This window comes from Muscardinus avellanarius (genome assembly GCF_963383645.1).
Source record: "Muscardinus avellanarius genome assembly, chromosome: 1".
Classification (NCBI taxonomy): Eukaryota; Metazoa; Chordata; class Mammalia; order Rodentia; family Gliridae; genus Muscardinus; species Muscardinus avellanarius.
Window position 1 is genome coordinate 231,636,002 of NC_137786.1, and position 19,231 is coordinate 231,655,232.

The window sequence follows — 19,231 nt, forward strand, 5'->3', positions numbered from 1 at the left end:
CTGGCTCCCTGGGGTCACTGTCGCTGCCGCGCCAGGGCAGGAGTAAAGGCTGGGACAGGAGAGGCTATTTGCGTGGGGCTGTCGGATACAGGAGGAGGCAAGAAAGAAGGCTGCCTCTAACGTTATATATTAAAAATATCCATAGTTCTTGTGCACAAAATCGCATCATTCCTATCCCAGTGTCACCCCTGCCGCCCCCGCGGGCCCAGGAACAGCTTAAAAGAAAGTTGGTGGTTCTCCTACTCAAGAGCTGAGGAAACACCGCTCAGTCTTTATGGACCTTGAAAATTGGTGACCCTTCCCCTCCCGCAACCTCTGCGTCCCAGGCCCAGCCCGCCTGGCAGGGCGGGTGGCAAGTGGACGTGTGGTGCCCGGCCAGGGCGCAGCTGTCACTCGTGCCTGCGCTTGGAGGGGGGGACGAGGTGCGGCGGCAGGTCGGCGGGCAGCTCGTGGCCCTCCAGCTTGACCTTGATCAGGTGGTTGGCCAGCGCGAACTCCTCGTCGTCCAGCAGCCCGTCCTTGTCCACGTCGGCCAGCTTCCAGATCTTCCCCAGCACCGTGTTGGGCAGCTTGGACTTCACCATCTCCTTCTTGGCGCTGGCGCCCGTGATCTTGCCGTTGACGGGCGACAGCGTGTAGAAGATCTCGTCGTAGGTGGGCTTGTCCTTGCCTACCACCCACTCGACGTCGTCGATGCCCTCTCCGGCCCCCTCGCCGTAGCCGTGCCCGAAGGGCCCGTTCATGGTGCCGTCGAAGGCGCCGCCCTTCACGGCCTGGGAGGGCATCAGGGACTCCTCCTGGCGCACCATCACCATCAGCCGGGCGATGTCGTTGGCCAGCATGTCATCCACCGTGTCCAGGAGCTTTGGCTTCAAGGCCTGGAACTTGCTGAAGTCCTGGGTCTGCAGGAGTTCCTGGGGGGCGGGGGAGGTTGAGTACCCAGCTGGAGAACTAGGCAGTGGGGAAGGGAGGCCGAGGAAGGAGAGGGGTGGGCGGGGCGGCCTCTGCAGGGCCCTAGGCAGAGGAGTGAGCCAGGGACACTGTGTGGGGAGCCCTGGGGTCCATCCCCAGCTCCACAAGACAAAACCAGAAGCCGGTTTTGTGCGGATCAGGACAAAGCTGGGAAGCTTTGCCCCACATCTGGGCCTGTCAGCCTGTACAGGGTCCATGGCAGGGAGGCTCTGCCAACAGGACACCCGAAGGCCTGCCCTGCCCTGGCTCACCCCCGCTGAGTCACGGCCTCCCTCCTTGGTGCCAGCCTGGCCAGCTGAGTCAGGTGGGGTGCTGGTGACTAACCAGCTGCCTCCGCGGGGGAGGGTCCCTCCGGCGGCCGTACCTGCATCTTCCGGAGGCTCGGGAAGTCGCCGGGGGAGATCTGGTGCTCCCGCTCGATCTTCTGGTAGATCTCGCCCAGGTTGCTCACCAGCTCCTTCTTTTTGCTCTCTTTACCAAAGACATTGGGCATCTCCTTCTTGAGGGAGCTGATGATGTAGGCGTGGACCTGTGAGGACGGGGAGGGGCAGGGTGGGTGTCGGGGGCTGCCCCCAGAGACAGGCCTTGCGCAAACCCCGGTGACAAGCGGGGGGGGGGGGGGCAGCATCGACAGAGGCCACTTGTTGAGCACGCCACCTCACTCTCCAGGCAGCGCCACCTAACTCTGCAGCCAGGCGCTTGGGCTCCCGAGTGAGGTTCAGAGGCTGGTGGGGAGCAGGGGCGCCTGCACTGCTGAGGGCCTTCTCTTTGGTGGGCGCCCCTGCAGAGTGCCTGTGTCACAACAGCCTGGGGTGACTGGGATAAGAAAGGCCCCACCAAGGCGTGCCTGGCTGCTCCCCACCTTTACCCATGCTAAGCCTTGCTTAGCCACTTCCTGATTAAGGATGAACACCCTGTTTCCCTTCAGCGGGCCAGCAACATCCACCACCAACCATCCTCTCCCTGCCGAGTGATATCACTGTGTACGTTTAGGCTGGCCAGCCTCCTCTTCTCCCCACGCTGGCTCTACCCACCCAATGGCCCCACTCGTCCAGATGACCCTCTCCCACCCAGGGCCCACATCTAGGCGTTTCCAGGATGCTGTGGCCAGCGCAGGCCAGCGAGGGTCCCCCCAGGAAAAGGAAGCAGCAGGTATGAGACAGAGCCAGGGAGCGCAGGCTCCCAGGCACAGCGACGCATAGGCCCCAGGCTGGGCACTGTACGGCTGGCCACGCTGATAGCCTGGCCGCAGCTGCCCTTGTTCTGCTACCTGGAAGGAGCTGCGCAGGGGCATGGCCCACGGGGAGAGGGTCAGGCCAGGTGGCCCCCAGCTCACGCTGTCTGTTCTTGGTGCTCTGAGCCCCGGGACCAGCCACATGGGCTGTCACGGGCTCCTTCCTCAGCCCCACGCACAGGGCAGTCCGAGACATCTAGAAGGGGGAGATCTAGAAAAGTGCAGAGCCCTGTCCTCTCACCTTTAGCGTGAGCACACTCGTGTAAGAATGCCAATTCTGAGCCCAACATGGTGGCATGCTGTAATCACAGAGACTGGGGAGGCTAAGGCAGGAGGGTCGCAAGTTTGAGGCCAGGTGGGTAACTTAGAGAGCCCATTTCAAAATAAACTTCAAAAAGGGCTAGGGGTGTAGCTCAGGGGTTGGGCGTTTGCTGGCCAGTGTGGGGCCCTGGCTTCCGTCCCCAGCACTGCAAAGAAAAAAAGAAAGAATGCCAAATCTGGAGGGGAAGTAGGGGCCAGAACCTGCAGCCCAGCCAGCTGCCTGCCCTGCTGGCTGGCGAGGAGGAAGCCCCGGCAGTGGCAGAGGCACAGCCACATGCTACCTGACTGCAGCCTCCAGACAGCGCCCCAGCACTACAGACAGTAGCGGGAGCGAGCATGGACCTCCAGGGACGTGCTCGGAGCTCAGGGCACTGCCACCACAGGCACGGCTATCACTGAAGCCATGACACCTCACGGGCCGCCCCCACTACTCTAGTGGTCAGAGAAAATGGTGAAGCACCCTGCTGGCCTGACTGCCGAAAACCGAGCTCTGACCAGCCCGAAGGAAGCTGCGGTCAAAGCCCTTTTTAAAATTTTGTTTTAGCCGGGCGTGGTGGCACACCCTTGTAATCCCAGCATCTGGGAGGCTGAGACCAGAGGATCATGGTTCAAGAACAGCCTCAGCTACTTAGTGAGGCCCTCTGCAACTCAGTGAGACCCGGTTTCAAACTAAAGAATAAAAAAAAATAGGGCTGGAGGTGTAGCTTGGAGGTCGAATGCCCCTGCGTTCCATCCCCAGACTCGCAAAATAAATAAATAAATAAATAAAATAAAATTTGTTTTGCTTTTAGAGACAGGAACATTTTGTTGGCCACCAATTCGGACCCAAGGGATCCTCCTGCATCAGCCACCAAGCAGCTGGGACTCCAGGCACAGACCAGCACACCCTGGTCAAAGCCTAGCTCTGAAACAATCAAACCCTGTGCTAAGTGTCTAAAGGAGCAGCTGGATTCCAGGCCAGAATGCAAGTGTCTGGCCTCAGCTCTCAGCTGTTTTTTCTTCCTGGTAGTGGGGATCGGACCCAGGGCATTCTACATCTAAGCTACACTCCCAGCCTGTCTTGTTTCTTTCTTTCTTTCTTTCTTTCTTTCTTTCTTTCTTTCTTTCTTTCTTTCTTTCTTTCTTTCTTGTTTTTTGTAGTACTAAGGATTAAATACAAGGTCATTCTACCTCCAAGCTAATCCCCTAGCCCAATTTTTTATTCTTTATTTTGAAACAGGGTCTCACTAAGTTGCAAAGGGCCTCACTAAGTAGCTGAGGCTGGCTGCCAACTGCGATCCTCCTGTCTCAGCCTCCCAAATGCTGGGATTGCAAGCGTGTGCCCCCATGCCTGGCTCCTTTTTTTTTTTTTAAATTTTGAAACAGGGACTCACTGAGTTGCTAAGGGTCTCACTATGTTGCTGAAGCTGGCCTTGAACCTGTGATCCTCCTGTCTGCCGGAATTAAGGCATGCGCCACCATGCTCGGCCTGCTCGGCTCCTTAGACACTGTGTCAGACCCTGCTGTCCAAAGGCTAATCTGGACAGGCTCACGAGGGGCAATTCCAAGGCAGACCCCGGTGGGGGGCACATCGGGCTCTTTGTGTTTGAAGGTTCCCGGTGGCACTGACCTCGGTTTCAGCCCCAGCCACCCTGGCTCTCACTCAAGCACTTGGCTGGGCACCAAGATTCCAAAGCTTGAGTTGCAGATCCTGCTGCCGGGCGCGCTGGGCCCCGCGCTCCCCTGCAGAGTGAGGCCAAGTTTGCGAGGCCTGTGAGTGCCACCGCTCACAGGGCGTGGGCCTCGGCACCCAGTGTCCTCTCTGTACGGCAGGGCAACACCCATTTCTTCAGTAGCTACTTCCTGTTCTAGCTTGAACAGCTGCTCCCACCACGGACTCCCCAGGCCCTCCTGTCCCACCAAGATGTCTCCCCACAGGACCCCTGCAGCACCCTACGTCTACCCCGCAATGACACAAATGATGGGTGCTATTTTCCATCTGCACCCTCTGTTTTCCCCAGGAAGGCCGAGGAGCGCTGGCACGGGGCTGGGCACACTCCCCACCACAGCCTGGGGTCTACTCTGCAGCGTCGCCTGTTCAGGGCACAGTCGGCCCTGGAGGGGAAGCTGGGTGGCCTCCTTCCTCCTGCGGCCGCCTCCTGTGGGCGGGCAGCATGGCAGATGCATATTCAAATCCTCCCTGAAGCGAGTGGGCACAAGCCCCACACAGGCAGGCTGAGAGGACAGGCCGCCCCACTGGAGCGGAGCAGGGGTTTCTGCAGCACAGGGCCGGGCATCCCTGCCGCCCGCCGCCTGCCCCCGGCCTACCTTGGCCAACCTGGCCCGCTTGATCAGGTCGTTGAGCTTCCTGAGGGCGGCGTTTCGGGGCAGAGACTGGATGTCTTTAAAGAGGTCCTGCTCTTCAGCCTCAAAGAGCTTCCGGTTGTCAGGGATGAGCAGCGGGTGGGACCAGAAGGAGCCGATGTAGACGCGGACCACCTCGGGGGTGTTGATGATCTTCCCCAGGGACCACATGAGGGCGCCGTACACCCGCATCAGCTGCTGCGTCTCGATCTGGTCGGCCTTGTTCAGCACCACGCGGATCTTGTCCTCATGGTTCTTGAGGGCCTTGATGACCTCCGAGAACTCATCGGAGATGTCCAGCTTGTGGGCGTCGAAGAGCAGGATGATGCGGTCCACCCGCTCCGCGAACCACTCGAGCACGGCAGCGAAGTCATAACCTGGGGGGCGAGAGGGCGGAGTTGGACCCCGCAGCTCAGGAGGCCTCCGCTCCAATTGGCCATGGACTCTCTGTGCCTGGGTAATTTTTTTTTTGGTAGTACTGGAGATTGAACCCAGGAGCGTTCTACCTCTGAGCTATATCCCCAGTCCTATTTTATTTTTTTTACTTGGAAACAGGGTCTTGCTAAGTTACTAACAGCCTTAACAAGCTGTTCAAAGTCTAAGTTGCTGAGACTGGCCTTGAACCTCTGATCTTCCTGATCAGCCTCCCAAGTACTGGGGTCACAGGCATGCACCATCATACCTGGCGCCCTTTTTATTTTAATGGGTTTATTTAGGGGGGTGGTACTGAGTATTGAACTCAAAGGCACATCCTACCTCTAAACTATGCCCCCACTTTTAAATTAATTTTCTTTTTTTTTTGCCATACTGGAGATAAAAACCAGGGGAATTCTACCTCTGAGCGACACCCCTAGCCCTATTTTTTATTCTTCATTTGAAACAAGATCTCACTGAGTTGCAAAAGGCCTCACCAAGTAGCTGAGGATGTCTGCGAACTGCAATCCTCTTGTCCCAGCCTCCCAAGTACTATGATTACAAGCATGTGCTACCATGCCCAGGCTTAAATTTTAATTTTTGAAAAAGAATCTTGCTGGGCTGGTCGTGGTGGTGCACACTTGTAATCCCAGTACTTGGGAGGCTGAGACAGGAGGATCACAGGTCTGCTCCCAGCCTCCACTACTTAGTGAGGCCCTCTGCAACTCGGTGACACCCTGTTTCCAAATAAAAAATAAACAGTAGGGCTGGGAGCTAGACATGCGCACGCTTGTCATCCCGGCATTTGGGAGGCTGAGACAGGAGGACAGTTCGCAGACAGCCTCAGCTACTTAATGAGGCCTCAGCCCTCCGCAACTCAGTGAGGCCCCGTTTCAAAATAAAGAATAAAGCCGGGCGTGGTGGCACACGCTTGTAATCCCCGCGCGCTTGGGAGGCGGAGACAGGAGATCCCGCAGGTTCGAAGCCAGCCGTGCTGGCTTAAGAGACCGTTTCAAAATAAAAAAGCATAAAAATAGGTCTGGGAGTGTAGCCCGGAAGTAGAAGGGTTTTCAGGAACCTCAGTACCACCAAAAAAAAAAAAAAAAAGAAAAAGAAAAAAAAATAGGGTTGGAGGTATAGCTCAAAGGTAGAATGTCCCTGGGTTCCATTCCCAGTACAGTACAGGGGGTAAAAAAAAATAGACCTGGGGTGTAGCTCGGAGGTAGAATGCCCCTGGATTCCATCCCCAGTATTGAAAAAAGGAAGAAAGAAAGAAAGAAGAGAAAGAAAGGAAAAGGGATCTTGCTAAGTTGCTACGGCTGGCCTCAAACCTGTGATCCTCCCAACTCAGGTCCCAAATACTGACATTACAGGCCTGTACTACTGCACCCAGTTTATTTACTTATTTTGTGGCACTGGAGATTGAACCCAGAGGCATTCTACCTCTGAGCTAAACCCCCAGCCTCATTTTATTTACTACTGGGAAACAGGGTCTCACTATGTTGCGGAGGGTCTCGCACTAAATTTTCGAGGCTAGCTTCAAACCTTTGACCCTCCCGTCTCAGCCTCCCAAGTACTGGGATTACAAGCGTGCGCCACCACGCCCGGCTGCCCAGCAGAATGCACACCTCTAGACAGCAGAGCAGCCCAGGTAGCATCATGGGCCTTCCCGATTTCCATACCACACACCAGAACCCTCGCCAGCAGGTCCCTGTGCGGATAAGTGCTCACGCAAAGCCAGCCACCAAGATCAGGCACTAACGTGGGCCGGGGGCCAGCAAGGGAGGCCAAGCGGCAGGCCTCGGTGCGGGAGGCAGGAGGCGGGACTCAGGTGCCCCGCCTGCCTGCCCCGTGCAGCAGTGACTGCTTAATAGCTCCCAACCGCAGCGGCCATCTGTTCAGTACCCACGTGCCAAGCTCCCTATTTGCAAAAATCTCACTTATTTTCGACAACAAGGATTGGCAAATGAGCTCAGAGACCAAATCTGGCCCACCACCTGCTTATGTAAATAAAGTTTTATCAAAATGCAGCCATGTTCATTTGTATGTCTATGACTGCTTTTGTCTACAACAGCAGAGCTTAGCTGTGACAGTCACCAAAAAAGTCTGCAGAGCTGATAATATTAACTTTTTCTTCCTTCCTTCCTTCCTTCCTTTTTTTTTTTTTTTTTTTTGCGGTTCTGGGGATGGAACCCAGGGGCATTCTACCTCCGAGCTACACCCCAGCCTTATTTTTATTCTTTACTTTGAAACAGGGTCTCACTGAGTTGCGGAGGGCCTCACTAAGTAGCCGAGGCTGTCCGCGAACCGCGATCCTCTGGTCTCAGCCTCCCGAGTGCTGGGATGACAAGCGTGCACCACGGCGCCCGGCTCTGATATTAACTTTCCATCCCTTTCAGAATTTGCTGACCTTCACAATCAGCAGCTGCACACCACTTTCCTTCTGTAGGTGTTAAGTACTTTTCTCTGTGTCTCTCTTTTCTTGGTGGTGCTAGGGACTGAGCCCAGAGGTTTTCTACCTCCAAGCTACACCCCAGCCCGATTTTATTTCTTATTTGGAAACAGGGTCTCACTAGGTTGCTGAGAGGATCGCTAAGTTGCCAAGGCTGGCTTCAAATCTGCAATCCTCCTGTCTCAGCCTCCTAAGTACTGGGATACAAGCGTGCGCCACCATGCCTGGTTTATTTTTTGTTTGGAAATAGGGTCTTACCAAGCTTCTGAAGGCCTTGTTAATTGCTGAGGCTGAGCCGGGCGTGGTGGCGCACACTTGAATCCCCGCGCTTGGGAGGCTGAGACAGGAGGATCACACAGGTTCGAAGTCAGCCTCAGCTACTTAGTGAGGCTCTCAGTAACTTAGTGAGACCCTGTTTCCAAATAAAGTATAAAATAGGTCTGGGAGTATAGCCCGGAGGTAGAAAGTCCCTGGATTCTACCCCCAGTACCACCAAAAAAAAAAAAAAAAAAAAAAAAATTTGCTGAGGCTGTCCTCAAACCTGTGATCCTCCTATCTCTGCCTCCCAAATCCTGGGATCATAGGCTTAACCCATCACACCAGGCTGTTTTTTGGTGAGAATGGAGCCAGGGCCTCACACAGGCCAGGCAAGTGCGCCACCCTGCAACGTACCCAGCCCTCCTTTGCACTTCTCCAAGACAAAGTGGCTGCACTAGACACTCAGCACTAAACCCTGCTAGGCTGTTTCCCATCGTCAACTGAGGCCCAGTCGAGACCACCATCTGTGAAAGGCTGACTGGAGATCTGTTAATGATGGAGATATCTAGTTTTAGCTGGATTCATGGCCTCCAGCCGAAGCACTTCCCAGCCTTGGCTGCAACAGACGTGGTAAGAAAAGATGCAGAGCCCTCTGATTTCCTCCTTGAGGCCGGGGATGCAAATATGGTGGCAGGAGCCGGGCAGGCTGGGCTCCAGGATGAAAGACACAGGCCCAAGAGGGCGAGATAACTATTAGATACCTGATTTGAGCCAATGATTTTGGTGTCTCTAACAGTGCTTTAATTTGTATTCTACTTGACAATTATGGTTCTTCAGAATGTTTCCATTTACCAGGCGTGGTGGTGCACGCTTGTAATCCCTGCGCTTGGGAGGCTGTGACAGGAGGATCGCACAGGTTCAAAGTCAGCCTCAGCTACTTAGTGAGGCTCTCAGCAACTTAGTGAGACCCTGTTTCCAAACAAAATATATTTTAAAAAAAAAAGGTCTGGGAGTGTAGCCCAGAGGTAAAAAGCCCCTGGGTTCCACCCCCAATACCCAGCAACTTACAACACAATTTTTTTGGTGTTGTAACACAACTGAAACACAATTCACCTGTTTCAAAATAAAACATAAAATAGGGCTGGGGAAGCACATGTTTGTAATCCTAGTACTTGGGAGGCTGAGACAGGAGGATCACAGGTTCCAGCCCTCAGCCACTGAGTGAGGCCCTCTGCAATTTGGTAAGCCCCTGTTTCAAAATTTAAAAAAAAAAAAAAAATTGGGCTTGGGGTGTAGCTTAGCCAGTAGAATGGCCCTGGGTTCAATTCTGGGTTCAATCTTCAGCACGCGCGCGCGCGCGCGCACACACACACACACACACACACACACACACACAGAGCTAGGGGCATCAGCTGAGAGGTAGAATGCTCCACTTCCTAACACAGGTCCCAGGCCACCCCAAATCCAGGCCGGCCTTTAAGAACCACCAAGTACTCCCCGGAGTAAGCCAGGAAAGACACGCCTACAGGACCTGCTAGGGACACTGGCCGGGACCTGGCCACAGCTCCCGCACGTGTGCATGCACCCAGCAGCACAGGACAGCCCCCCATCCCTGTGGAGGCCAGCTCAGCACTGCAGAGGACATGGGGAAGGCGGCACCACCTCTGTCCGGGTAGCGTTCGCCACCCCGACCCCACCACGCTGTCCTCTCCCGGGCTGAAGGCAAGCGCCCAGCTTGGGCTCCCAAGACCAGCGGTTCCCACGGCGCTGCGCTGCAGGGTTCACACGCAAGGCTGCCTGGGAGTGAGCCTCGCTCGGTTAGACAGCCTTCCCTTGCCAAATGCCGGGTCAAGTGTGCTTCAGAGACACAGGCCCAAGCCTCTTCCCACCCTGGGACGTCCAGAAAGAACACGGGCTTTGAATTAAGCTGCCTCTGAAGTTAGCTCCCAGCTTTGCTGCTGACCCACGTTCTTTCTGGCCTTCGTGTGGGTGTGTGTACAGGGTTAACTGAAGCCAGGGATGCTCTTTCGCTCAGTTACGCCCGATCCCTTTCGATTTGTTTGAAACAGTCTCACTAAGTGGCTGCACTCTGGCCTTGAATCTGCAATCCTCTGTCCCAGCCTCCCAGGCTGGTGACAGGTCTGCACCACTGTGTATGGCGGCTGCTTCTTCTTTTTCTTTTCTGCAGTACAGGGGACTAAACCCAGGGGCATTCTACCTCTGAGCTACACCCCCAACCCTAGTTTTTATTCTTTATTTTGAAACAAGGTCTCCCTAAGTTGCGGAGGGTCTCACCTAAGTAGCTGAGTCTTGCCAGGAACCTGCGATCCTCCTGTCTCAGCCTCCCAAGCTCTGGGATTACACGTGTGCGCCACCACACCCTACTGGGCTATACCTTCTTTATCTGTAAACTCAAATCTCAATTCCTCCTCCTAGCATTGCAAGCAGAACTAAATGAGCATAGGGCCCAGCGTGAAATGGCCCAGGAGGGGGAATGAGACCCCGCGGGGACTAGGGGCCTGGGACTCCATCACCGCTGTGGTGACTCCCCAGCCCACACTCAACAGGGAGATGGAGAATCCACGAGGGAGGCGCTTCCTCGCGGGGCTGAGCTACGCCAGAGCGGCCGGGCTCCAGTGCGGGCAGGGAAGCCTGACCTGTCTTCCACCAGTGTTCTGGTCAGGACGCCCAGGTTCCCTGTGCTCAGATGTGGGAACACTCGGGTCAAGTGCCAGGTGACCGCGTGCCAACAGCCAACCATGGGCACAGGCTGCCAGTTCCAAAGTACAAGGCCCTGGGGGAAGCCTGGCTCCCAGAGCAGGGAGGCGACACCCAGGGAGTGAAATGTCAGCAGAAAGCTAGAGGGCAGCTGCACCCGAGTGGTGCCGCACGCCCGCTGACCCCGCCTGCCTGGCCCCTGCAGCCTTCGGGGCAGCAACAGAAATGGGGGTTAGTGAGGAAACGGCGATGATGACTCGGGAGCCACGACAGAGGCGCCTCGCGGAGCAGGGTGACCTCACAGCCAGGCTGAAGAGCCCCGCAGCTGGGGGGGGCGGGACGCCAAAACTGGACTTCCTGGGAACAGGCACCCCATGGCTGCCTCAGCAGGGCTGGCTCTGGCCGGGCATCAGGACGGCGCCTGGGGAGCTGAGGCTGCCCTCCCTGCCCACCAGTATGGCCCCTGCCCTCCTCTCAGGGTGTCTGGGCAGGGCGCTGTGTGGATGAGGAGAGGGGGAACGAGAGTGCTCCTGGCCCCAGCCCTGCTGCTGGCCAGCACCTCAGCAGGGTCCAAAAACATGGAGCTAAGTCCATTTTTTACAGGTGAATGAAATTTCCTGTTTATTACGGAAAATGATCACACTTTTGGCGGGAGGGAGACACAGTGGCCGGCCAAGTACACCCACAGGTCACCCCGGGGGTCACGGCCCTCAGGCCTCTGCCCTGTCGTCGCAGGCGTGTGACCACCGGGTGGCAAGGCTCTGCCTGGCCCACCCGGAGCGCCTTGGCACACACTCCCTCAGGAGGCAGCACTGGGCGCACGGGTCCACGCTGGAGCGAGCACAGCCACGCAGCCCGACATCCAGCCCGCGGGCGGGCGCTGAGGCACACCAGAGGCCAGCCACGGAGGCCACTCCCTCCCGTGCCTGACAGTGCGCTGGGTGCGAGGGAGAGCGGCCCTGGGGTGCGCTCTGCAGAGCTTGTCTGGCTGGCCCAGGGAGGAGTGACAGAGCCCACACCTCTTCCCACCAGGGACAAGAAAGCAGGGGGGCTGGGCTAGAAGGAAAACCCCACCTGCCATTCTGATGAGAAGCCTCAGCCACAGATGAGCACTGGCCCAGAGCGTGGCAGGGAGGACTCAGCGCCAAGCGCAGGAGCCAGTCACGGAGGCTCACGCCCGCTGCGCGAGGCATGGAGCAAACGCGGGCCAGCAGGGGGGGTGGGGGGGCTGCAAGGGCTGCAGGGTTGGTGCCTGGGGAGGGTCTCAGTCTGGAAAGACAGAAAAGTCCTAGAGATGGACAGCACTGTGAAAGTACCCAATGCCTTTTAAGTGTGAACTGCACACTTAAAAACGGGTGAAATAAGCAGGGCGTGGTGGCGCACGCTTGTCATCCCAGCATTCAGGAGGATGAGACGGGAGGATCGCGGTTCGCGGACAGCCTCAGCTACTTAGTAAGGCCCTCTGCAACTCAGTGAGACCCTGCTTCAAAATAAAGAATAACACTAGGGCTGGGGGTGTAGCTCGGAGGTAGAACGCCCTTGGGTTCCATCCCCAGACCCACAAAATAAATAAATAAAAATAAATAAATAAGGGCTAGGGGTTTTGTTCAGAGGTAGAACAATATGGCTTCACACACACGAACAATAGGGGTAAAGCAGTGAAGCTCATATAGTAGGTAACTTTTCCCACAATTAGTTGTGTGTATGTGTGTGTGTGTGTGTGTGTGTGTGTGTGAGAGAGAGAAAGACAGACACTGGGGATTGAACCCAGGGCCGTACACCTCCTGCCCTATTTTTTATTTTATTTTTATTTTTTATTTTAGTGGTACTGGGGTTCCTGGAAGCCCTTCTACCTCTGGGCTACACTCCCAGACCTATTTTATATTTTTGAAACAGGGTCTCTTACGCCAGCGCGGCTGGCTTTGAACCTGCGCGATCCTCCTGTCTCCGCCTCCCAAGAGCGAGGATTACAAGCGTGCGCAACCACGCCCGGCTTCCTGCCCTATTTTTAAAATTCTTTTTGAGACAGGGTCTCACTAAGCTGAAGAGGCCTCACTAAGTAGCTGAGGCTGGCTTTGAACCTGTGGTCCTCCTGTCTCAGCCTCCCAAGCACTGGGGTTACAAGCCTGCGCCACCATGCCTGGCTGATTTTACTTCAATTAGGAAGGAAAGAAAAGAGTGTTGGAGCAGGGTCGAGAGAAGTCAGCTGCCCGGGGCAGCCGGGCTGAGCCAGTCTGGCTGTGGGTGCTTCATGGAGCATAAACACAGCTGATCTGGACAGGAGGCCTCAAGCCACTTTTGACAGGCAGCTCCGTTCCCCTGAGCCTCCTCAGACCCTGCCCACTCTCAGGGGACCCCAGCTCTTCCCAGGGGCGGCTGGCTCACCTGAGGTCTGCCTCCTGACGGTGAAGCCCCGCTTCCCGCCGCCAGCCCTGAGATGGAAGATGGGTCGTTTCAGTACATCCTGTCCTACCCCAGCATCCCCCCAAACTCAGGTAGTTCCAGCATCTGGGGAAAGACACTTCACACACTCCTAACGTTTCTAGAACATGGAACAATGGAGGGTTTGTCTCCAAATCAACTTGTTTCCTGCCATTCAAGCTGCGTGGGCCTCGTACTTCTCGCCAAAACACTCCATCACACACATTTCCAACCCGTGCCACAGAGCCGGGAGCGGGAGAAGAAAGCAGCCTCGGGATCCGGGGCCAGGCGCACAGGGAGCACTTGTGGCGGAGCTGCCTGCGCTGAAGTTCTTAAGGGAAGACTCCCCAGTGGCACAGAGGTTGAGTGAAGAGGCCTCCCACCCCAGAGCAAATGCCCAGAGAATGAAAGCCCTGGTCTGCACCAGCTGCCTACACGAATATTCACAGCATCGTTATTCAAACAGGCCACCAACCTCCGCAACATAGACCTAGTTTCAAAATAAAGAATAAAAAGTAAGGCTGGGGGTGTAGCTTGGAGAGGATGACCCTGGGTTCCATCCCCAGTATCTTTTTTTTTTTTTTTTTTTTTTTTTTGTGGTACTGGGGTTCCTGGAAGCCCTTCTAACTCCGGGCTACACTCCCAGACCTATTTTCACATTTTTTTAAATTTGGAAACAAGGTCTCCTAAGCCAGCACACGCGGCTGGCTTTGAACCTGCGTGATCCTCCTGTCTCTGCCTCCCAAGCGCGGGGATTACAAGCGTGCGCCACCATGCCCGGCAATCCCCAGTATCTTAAAAAAAAAAAAAAAAAAAAAAACACTGCTCCAAACGCCTTTCAACAGGTGGCTGGGAACCGGCGCTGGTGCAGCCGCAGGATGGAATGCAACCCAGCAACAGAAAGGAAGCAAGCCTTGGCTGGGGTGCGGCTCAGTGGTAGAGTGCTTGTCTCAGAGGCTTGAGGCCCAGCGCTACAAAGAAAAGAAGAAAACGGGGCACACTCTCAGGATTCTTTTTTTTTTTGGGGGGGGGGCTAAGGATGAAACCCAGGGGCATTTGACCTCCGAGCTACAGCCGCTGCCCTATTTTTTATTCTTTATTTTGAAACAGGATCTCGCTGAGTTGCAAAGGGCCTCACTAAGTAGCTGAGGCTGTCTGCGAACCACAATCCTCCGCTCTCAGCCTCCTGAATGCTGGGATCACAAGTGTGCGCCACCACGCCCGGCTTCTCAGTATTCTTAACACTCTTAACACGAGTGAATCGCGAAAGCATCGGGAGCAGTGAAAGGAAACACACACGGGGCTCTGTACTGTATGGTTCCACTTACACAGCCTAGAAAAGGCAGGCACCGGGATGTCACTGCGCTGCCTGCACCAGGGAACTCCTGGTGATGAGATGGCCCCTGTCCTGGCTGGAGTGGGACAGGGACATCAACCAGCTGTGCACCCAAAGGGTGGCCCTCCCCATATGCCGCGTGGACCTCTACATGTGACCTGAAAATCAGCAACGAGGCTTGTTGGGGATGGACAGACGGACTCTGGCATCAGGCCCATGTTTCAATCCTGAGCCCTCGACTCAGCAGGCCGCAGGGCCACCTAAGCAGGCCGCTCGCCCTGTGCAAGTCTCAGCTCCCGCTAAGCGGGAGAGAGTAAGTTTCTACCTCCGAGCTGCTGGGGGGGTCGAGTGAGTGCCTGGCATCCGCGAGCACTTTGTAAATGTTTGTTCTTATTTACTCCCGGGATTTGCGTTTGGTGCCCAAGAAGCTCAGATTCTGATGGGTGTGTAGGCAAGGACAGCTTCCAAGGCGTGAAGAATGCCGTGGGCCCTAAATATAAATCAAACATTTGCAGGAGCTTGGGCCAGCTGCTACCCAGCCTGCTGCCGCCTGGCAGCCTGGGAAACAGGTGCGGAGGCCAGCACCGCCTGGTACGCCGCCTCCGTGGGCAGAGCTGGCCTCGCCCCAGGGAGAGCTCAGCCAGAGAAGAGTGCTGAACCAGAGGGAGGAGGGGAGGGATGCTGCTGGGGTGGGGAGGCTGGTGGCAAGGAAACCTGGGGCTGGCCAGCTCAGGGAGTTCTGGAATCCGAAGGGGAGCCCCAGCTGAGTCAGAGCTGCCCTGAGGAGCCTCCTCAGGATGTTACTCAGGAAAACAGCAAAGTCTGGGAAACCCCGGACTTCTCAGTGTCTGCTATCAACCAGCAGACAAGTGGTGAAGCCTTAGCCACGTAGCAGGCACTAGGGCACGTCTAGCACGTGGAAATCCCTAGACTCGCCCTAGAAGCCTGTACTGTCACTCTTGCCACAGTGATACGGCCCCAGGATTAGGCGACTCCATGGCGTCCCCCAGCCCCTCCCATCCTGACCCGGGAATTGAACTGAGCACCCTCTGTGCCATGAGGCTGCAAATCCCAGAGGGACACAGCACCGGCCTTGTCCCGGGCTTGGGGCAGCCCATTGGAACACCCTATGGTCCAGAGCACCCTAGAGAAGCCTCGTCTGGAGAGTGTTATGGGTCACAGGGCTCTAGGCCACAGGGATGGGTCTGGGCCAGGGAGGCCCTGTCCAAGTGCAAGCATCAGGACGGCTTGGACGGCGCCTAGGACCACAGACGGCTGGCAGGAGGGCGCGTGAGGCCCGGGGGACCTGGCTGGGCCTGGGCTCCGAGGGCCTCTCCACAAAAGGCCTGGGAGTGGCTTCTGGCTGGAAGCAGGAAGGAGAAAAAGCAGATGCAGGTGCAGCTGTCGACGCCCAGACCGCAGGCCCACTTGTGGGCTCAGGGTCTGGCCCTGGCAGGGAAGGCAGAAGCACCTCTGCACTTCCAGGGAGCTCAGAGTAGTGAGCCAGTGGGGTCAAAAGTCCTAGCTCTCAGATCTCCTTCCCGCAGGGCAGCCTCTCTCAGCCATGCTGCGGCTCAGGCTGGGTTTAAATCAGCACCCACATGGCTGGCCTGTGTCACCTGGGGCTCTCGGCGAACATTCCTCAGCCTCTTCCCTCTTCTGCAGGGCAGCAGCTTCCTCGTGGATGCAGCTGCTGTGGTAACTAAATGTGACGCGCTCTAGGGCAGGAAGCGAGGCACCCAGCCAGCGGGACTCGCCCTCCAATCCAAGCCAAAGCCGCACTCCCTTCTGCTGACACACTTGATGGCAGAGACCGCGGCGCACAGTCTCAGCCGGGCCCCGGGCTAGTGCAGGCCAGGCCTGAGGACAGCCTCATGGCTGTCACAGAGGACACGCTGGGAAGCCCTGGGGAGCCCTGGCGCAGCTGGGCAGGGGTCACCACCCCGGGGGCCAAGGGTGCCAGCTCCGCCCGGGCCGGCTGCCTTCCCAAGTGCCCTTTATCAGTCACACGGGCAGCACTCAGGAATGAACACGGTCCCCAAGGCCACCTTTCTCTGCTGACACAGGAGAATGTTATCTTTAAAGTCACTGAGAAGATTAGCCCAACAGGCAAGAGCAGCCGAGACCCCACAGGGCCCCTTCTCTTCCCTCAGGCAACTCCCAGGGTCCCTGGCAGAGCCCAGGGGTATCCAGACTTATCTTTCCATCGGTATTTCCTGAACACACTGCGGACTGTGGGGGAAAAGGAAGAAAGCAGGGAGGGCCGGGCAGACGTGCAAGCGACCTCCACGGGAACACTGTTTTCCAGGGAGCGGCCGCAGACTGCGGCACCGTGTGCTTGTGTGCCGCATGCCCAGACCCGTGTTCCCGCTGTGCGTATCTTTCTGCGAGGGAAACACCTGCTTTCCACGCCGCCAGCAAGGGGAGCCCGGAACGCACTGCCCTCTGCTGACTTCCTCTGCTGCACAGGGCCACTCGGGCCTCTGCGTGACTGGTGGGCGGGGTCTCCAAAGTCTGCCCCTCCCATGTCCTCCCCATGGTGACCATCCTGGAGTCCACACCCAGCATCTCCAAGAGGTGCCAAGTGATGGTTGGTCTTCATTTTTTAGAACTGCAGATTGAACCTAGGGGTGCTCTACCACTGAGCTATACCCCCAGCTGTTTTTATTTTGAAACAGGGCCTAAGTTACCACACACCGGCTTCAAACTAGCGATCCTCCTGTCTCAGCCTACCAATACTGGGATTACAGGACTGTACCACGATTTCTGAAGATAAAACACCCAACCCCAAATCCTAACTGGTAACTTAGTAAGACATTTAAACCAGGACCTCTGGGATCAGGATGAGGAAGGAGTGGTCTAGGACAACTAGTTTGATCTCAAGATCTCACAGTGATAGCTCCTCTGATCTGAGCAATAGGCAATCTTTCAGGACCCTTCTTTCTCCCAGGATGGGGCAGGGAGAGCTTCAGTGGATCCAGAGAGGCCTCACAAGGAGGCCTTAGTTCCTCCCACTGCCTTGTTCTTCCATGCATTTTCTGCATGGAAGAACGTTTTCTACTTAAGGGCTGGGACAGCCTGGCACGCTAGTGTCTTCCGCGGCCCCAAGCAGCACACAATGCCCACCGGGCGTGGTGGCACAGGCTGAGTAATCCCGGTACTCAGGAGCTGAGACAGGAGGATCATAGGTTCAGGGCTAGCTCTGCAACTCAAGATTCTGTTTCAAAGTAAATAAAAAGGATTTGGGTCAGCCGGGTATGGTGGCGCATGCTTGTAATCTCAGCATTTGGGAGGCTGAGACAGGAGGATCGCAGGTTCGTAGACAGCCTTAGCTACTTAGTGAGGCCCTTCGCAAAATAAAGAATAAAAAATAGAGCTCAGAGGTGGAATGCCCCTGGGTTTCATCCCCAGTACCTAAATGAAACCCTCCCCGCAAAAAATAAAACCAGTACCGCCAGGCATGGTGGCACATACTAGCAATCCCGGTACTTGAGAGACTGGGACCAAAGGATCTCAGGTTCAAGGCCAACCTTAGCAATACAGCAAGACTTCAACAACCAGTGAGACCCTGTTTCAAAACAAAAAAAAAATTTTAAAGTGATTGGAGGTAAAATGCCCCTGGGTTCAGTTTCCAGTACCACACACACACAAAAAAAGCCAAAGCCAACCAAACAAAAACACCAATTGCCAAGATGGGTGTGGTGGCACACAGCTGTAATCCCAACTACTCAGGAACAGAGGCAGAACTGTAAATTGGAGGTCAACCTCGGCAACTTAGTGAGACACTAACTCAAAATAAAAACTAAAGAGGGTTGAGGATATAGTTCAATGATAAAAGCACTTGCCTAGCATGGCAAAAAAACCCCACAAAAACCACAAAACTACAAAACAAAACAATCCCTAGGGCTCCTTAAAATGCACTTTGGTACCTGTCCCAAAGGGAGCAAGTTTAGACCCTGCCACATGTTTCTTTCCTCATGAGAAAGGAAGGAAGGGTGCATCCCAGAGGCGAGGGCCAGTGTCCAAACACCAAGACCGACAGTCCAAGCTGCTCAGTCGGCTGAGCTCAGGACACAGGCTGAAGCGGCAGGACTGTGGCAGGTGAGCCTCACCGCCCAGGGAAATGGGTGCTTCTGAATGCCTGTGTGTGGGTGGGTGGGAGACAGGTACCGGGGATGGAACTCAGGGGCTACACCCTACGGCCCTATTTTATTCTTATTTTAAAACAAGGTCTCACTAGGCTGAAGAATCTCATTACATGCTGAGGCTGTCCTTGAACCTGTGACCCTCCTGTCTCAGCCTCCCAAGTACAGGATGACCGTACTAGGATTACATGCGCCACCATGCCTGGCTCTCTGGGAGCCAAGGAATCCCAAACTTCTTCTCGGGCCCTAATGGCCAGTCCAAGAGCTACAATCTGGCAGGATGTGCCTCTTCTGCTGCGCTGTGCAGCCAAGGCCGCCTACATACCAGCCACACAGCCAGGCACTGAGGCACCACTGGGCAGCCCCTCCCTCCTGCTCCTCCAGGTCAGCAAAAGATACGCTGTGGGCCTCAGACCAAGGCCGGCCTGTGGAGAGTAAGCTCCCTTTGTAGCTCTTTCTATTAAAGAGTAACTTACTCAGATTGCCTAGCCCAGGGCTTTGGCTTAGCAGTCATTTTCTTAAAACCAGGTTGGAGCAGACAGCAGTAAGAAAGAGGAAAGCTGGCCCTGGCTTTTTGTGTGTGTGCAGTGCTGGGGATGGAACTCAGGGGCTTCTAC

The 19,231-nt window shown here is 55.8% G+C and overlaps 1 protein-coding gene across 1 annotated transcript in view; it reads right to left on the bottom strand.

Annotated features, from left to right (window-relative positions):
- Positions 1–389: 389 nt before the first annotated feature.
- Positions 390–19,231, bottom strand: part of EHD1 (EH domain containing 1) — a gene marked incomplete at both ends in the record, with an annotated part of 27,206 nt that continues 8,364 nt past the window's right edge. Inside the window, 3 exons of the mRNA XM_080694949.1 lie at positions 390–914; positions 1,337–1,501; positions 4,835–5,247. Of these exons, the coding sequence (XP_080551075.1) occupies positions 390–914; positions 1,337–1,501; positions 4,835–5,247 (1,103 nt within the window). The remainder of the gene's footprint in view (positions 915–1,336; positions 1,502–4,834; positions 5,248–19,231) is intronic.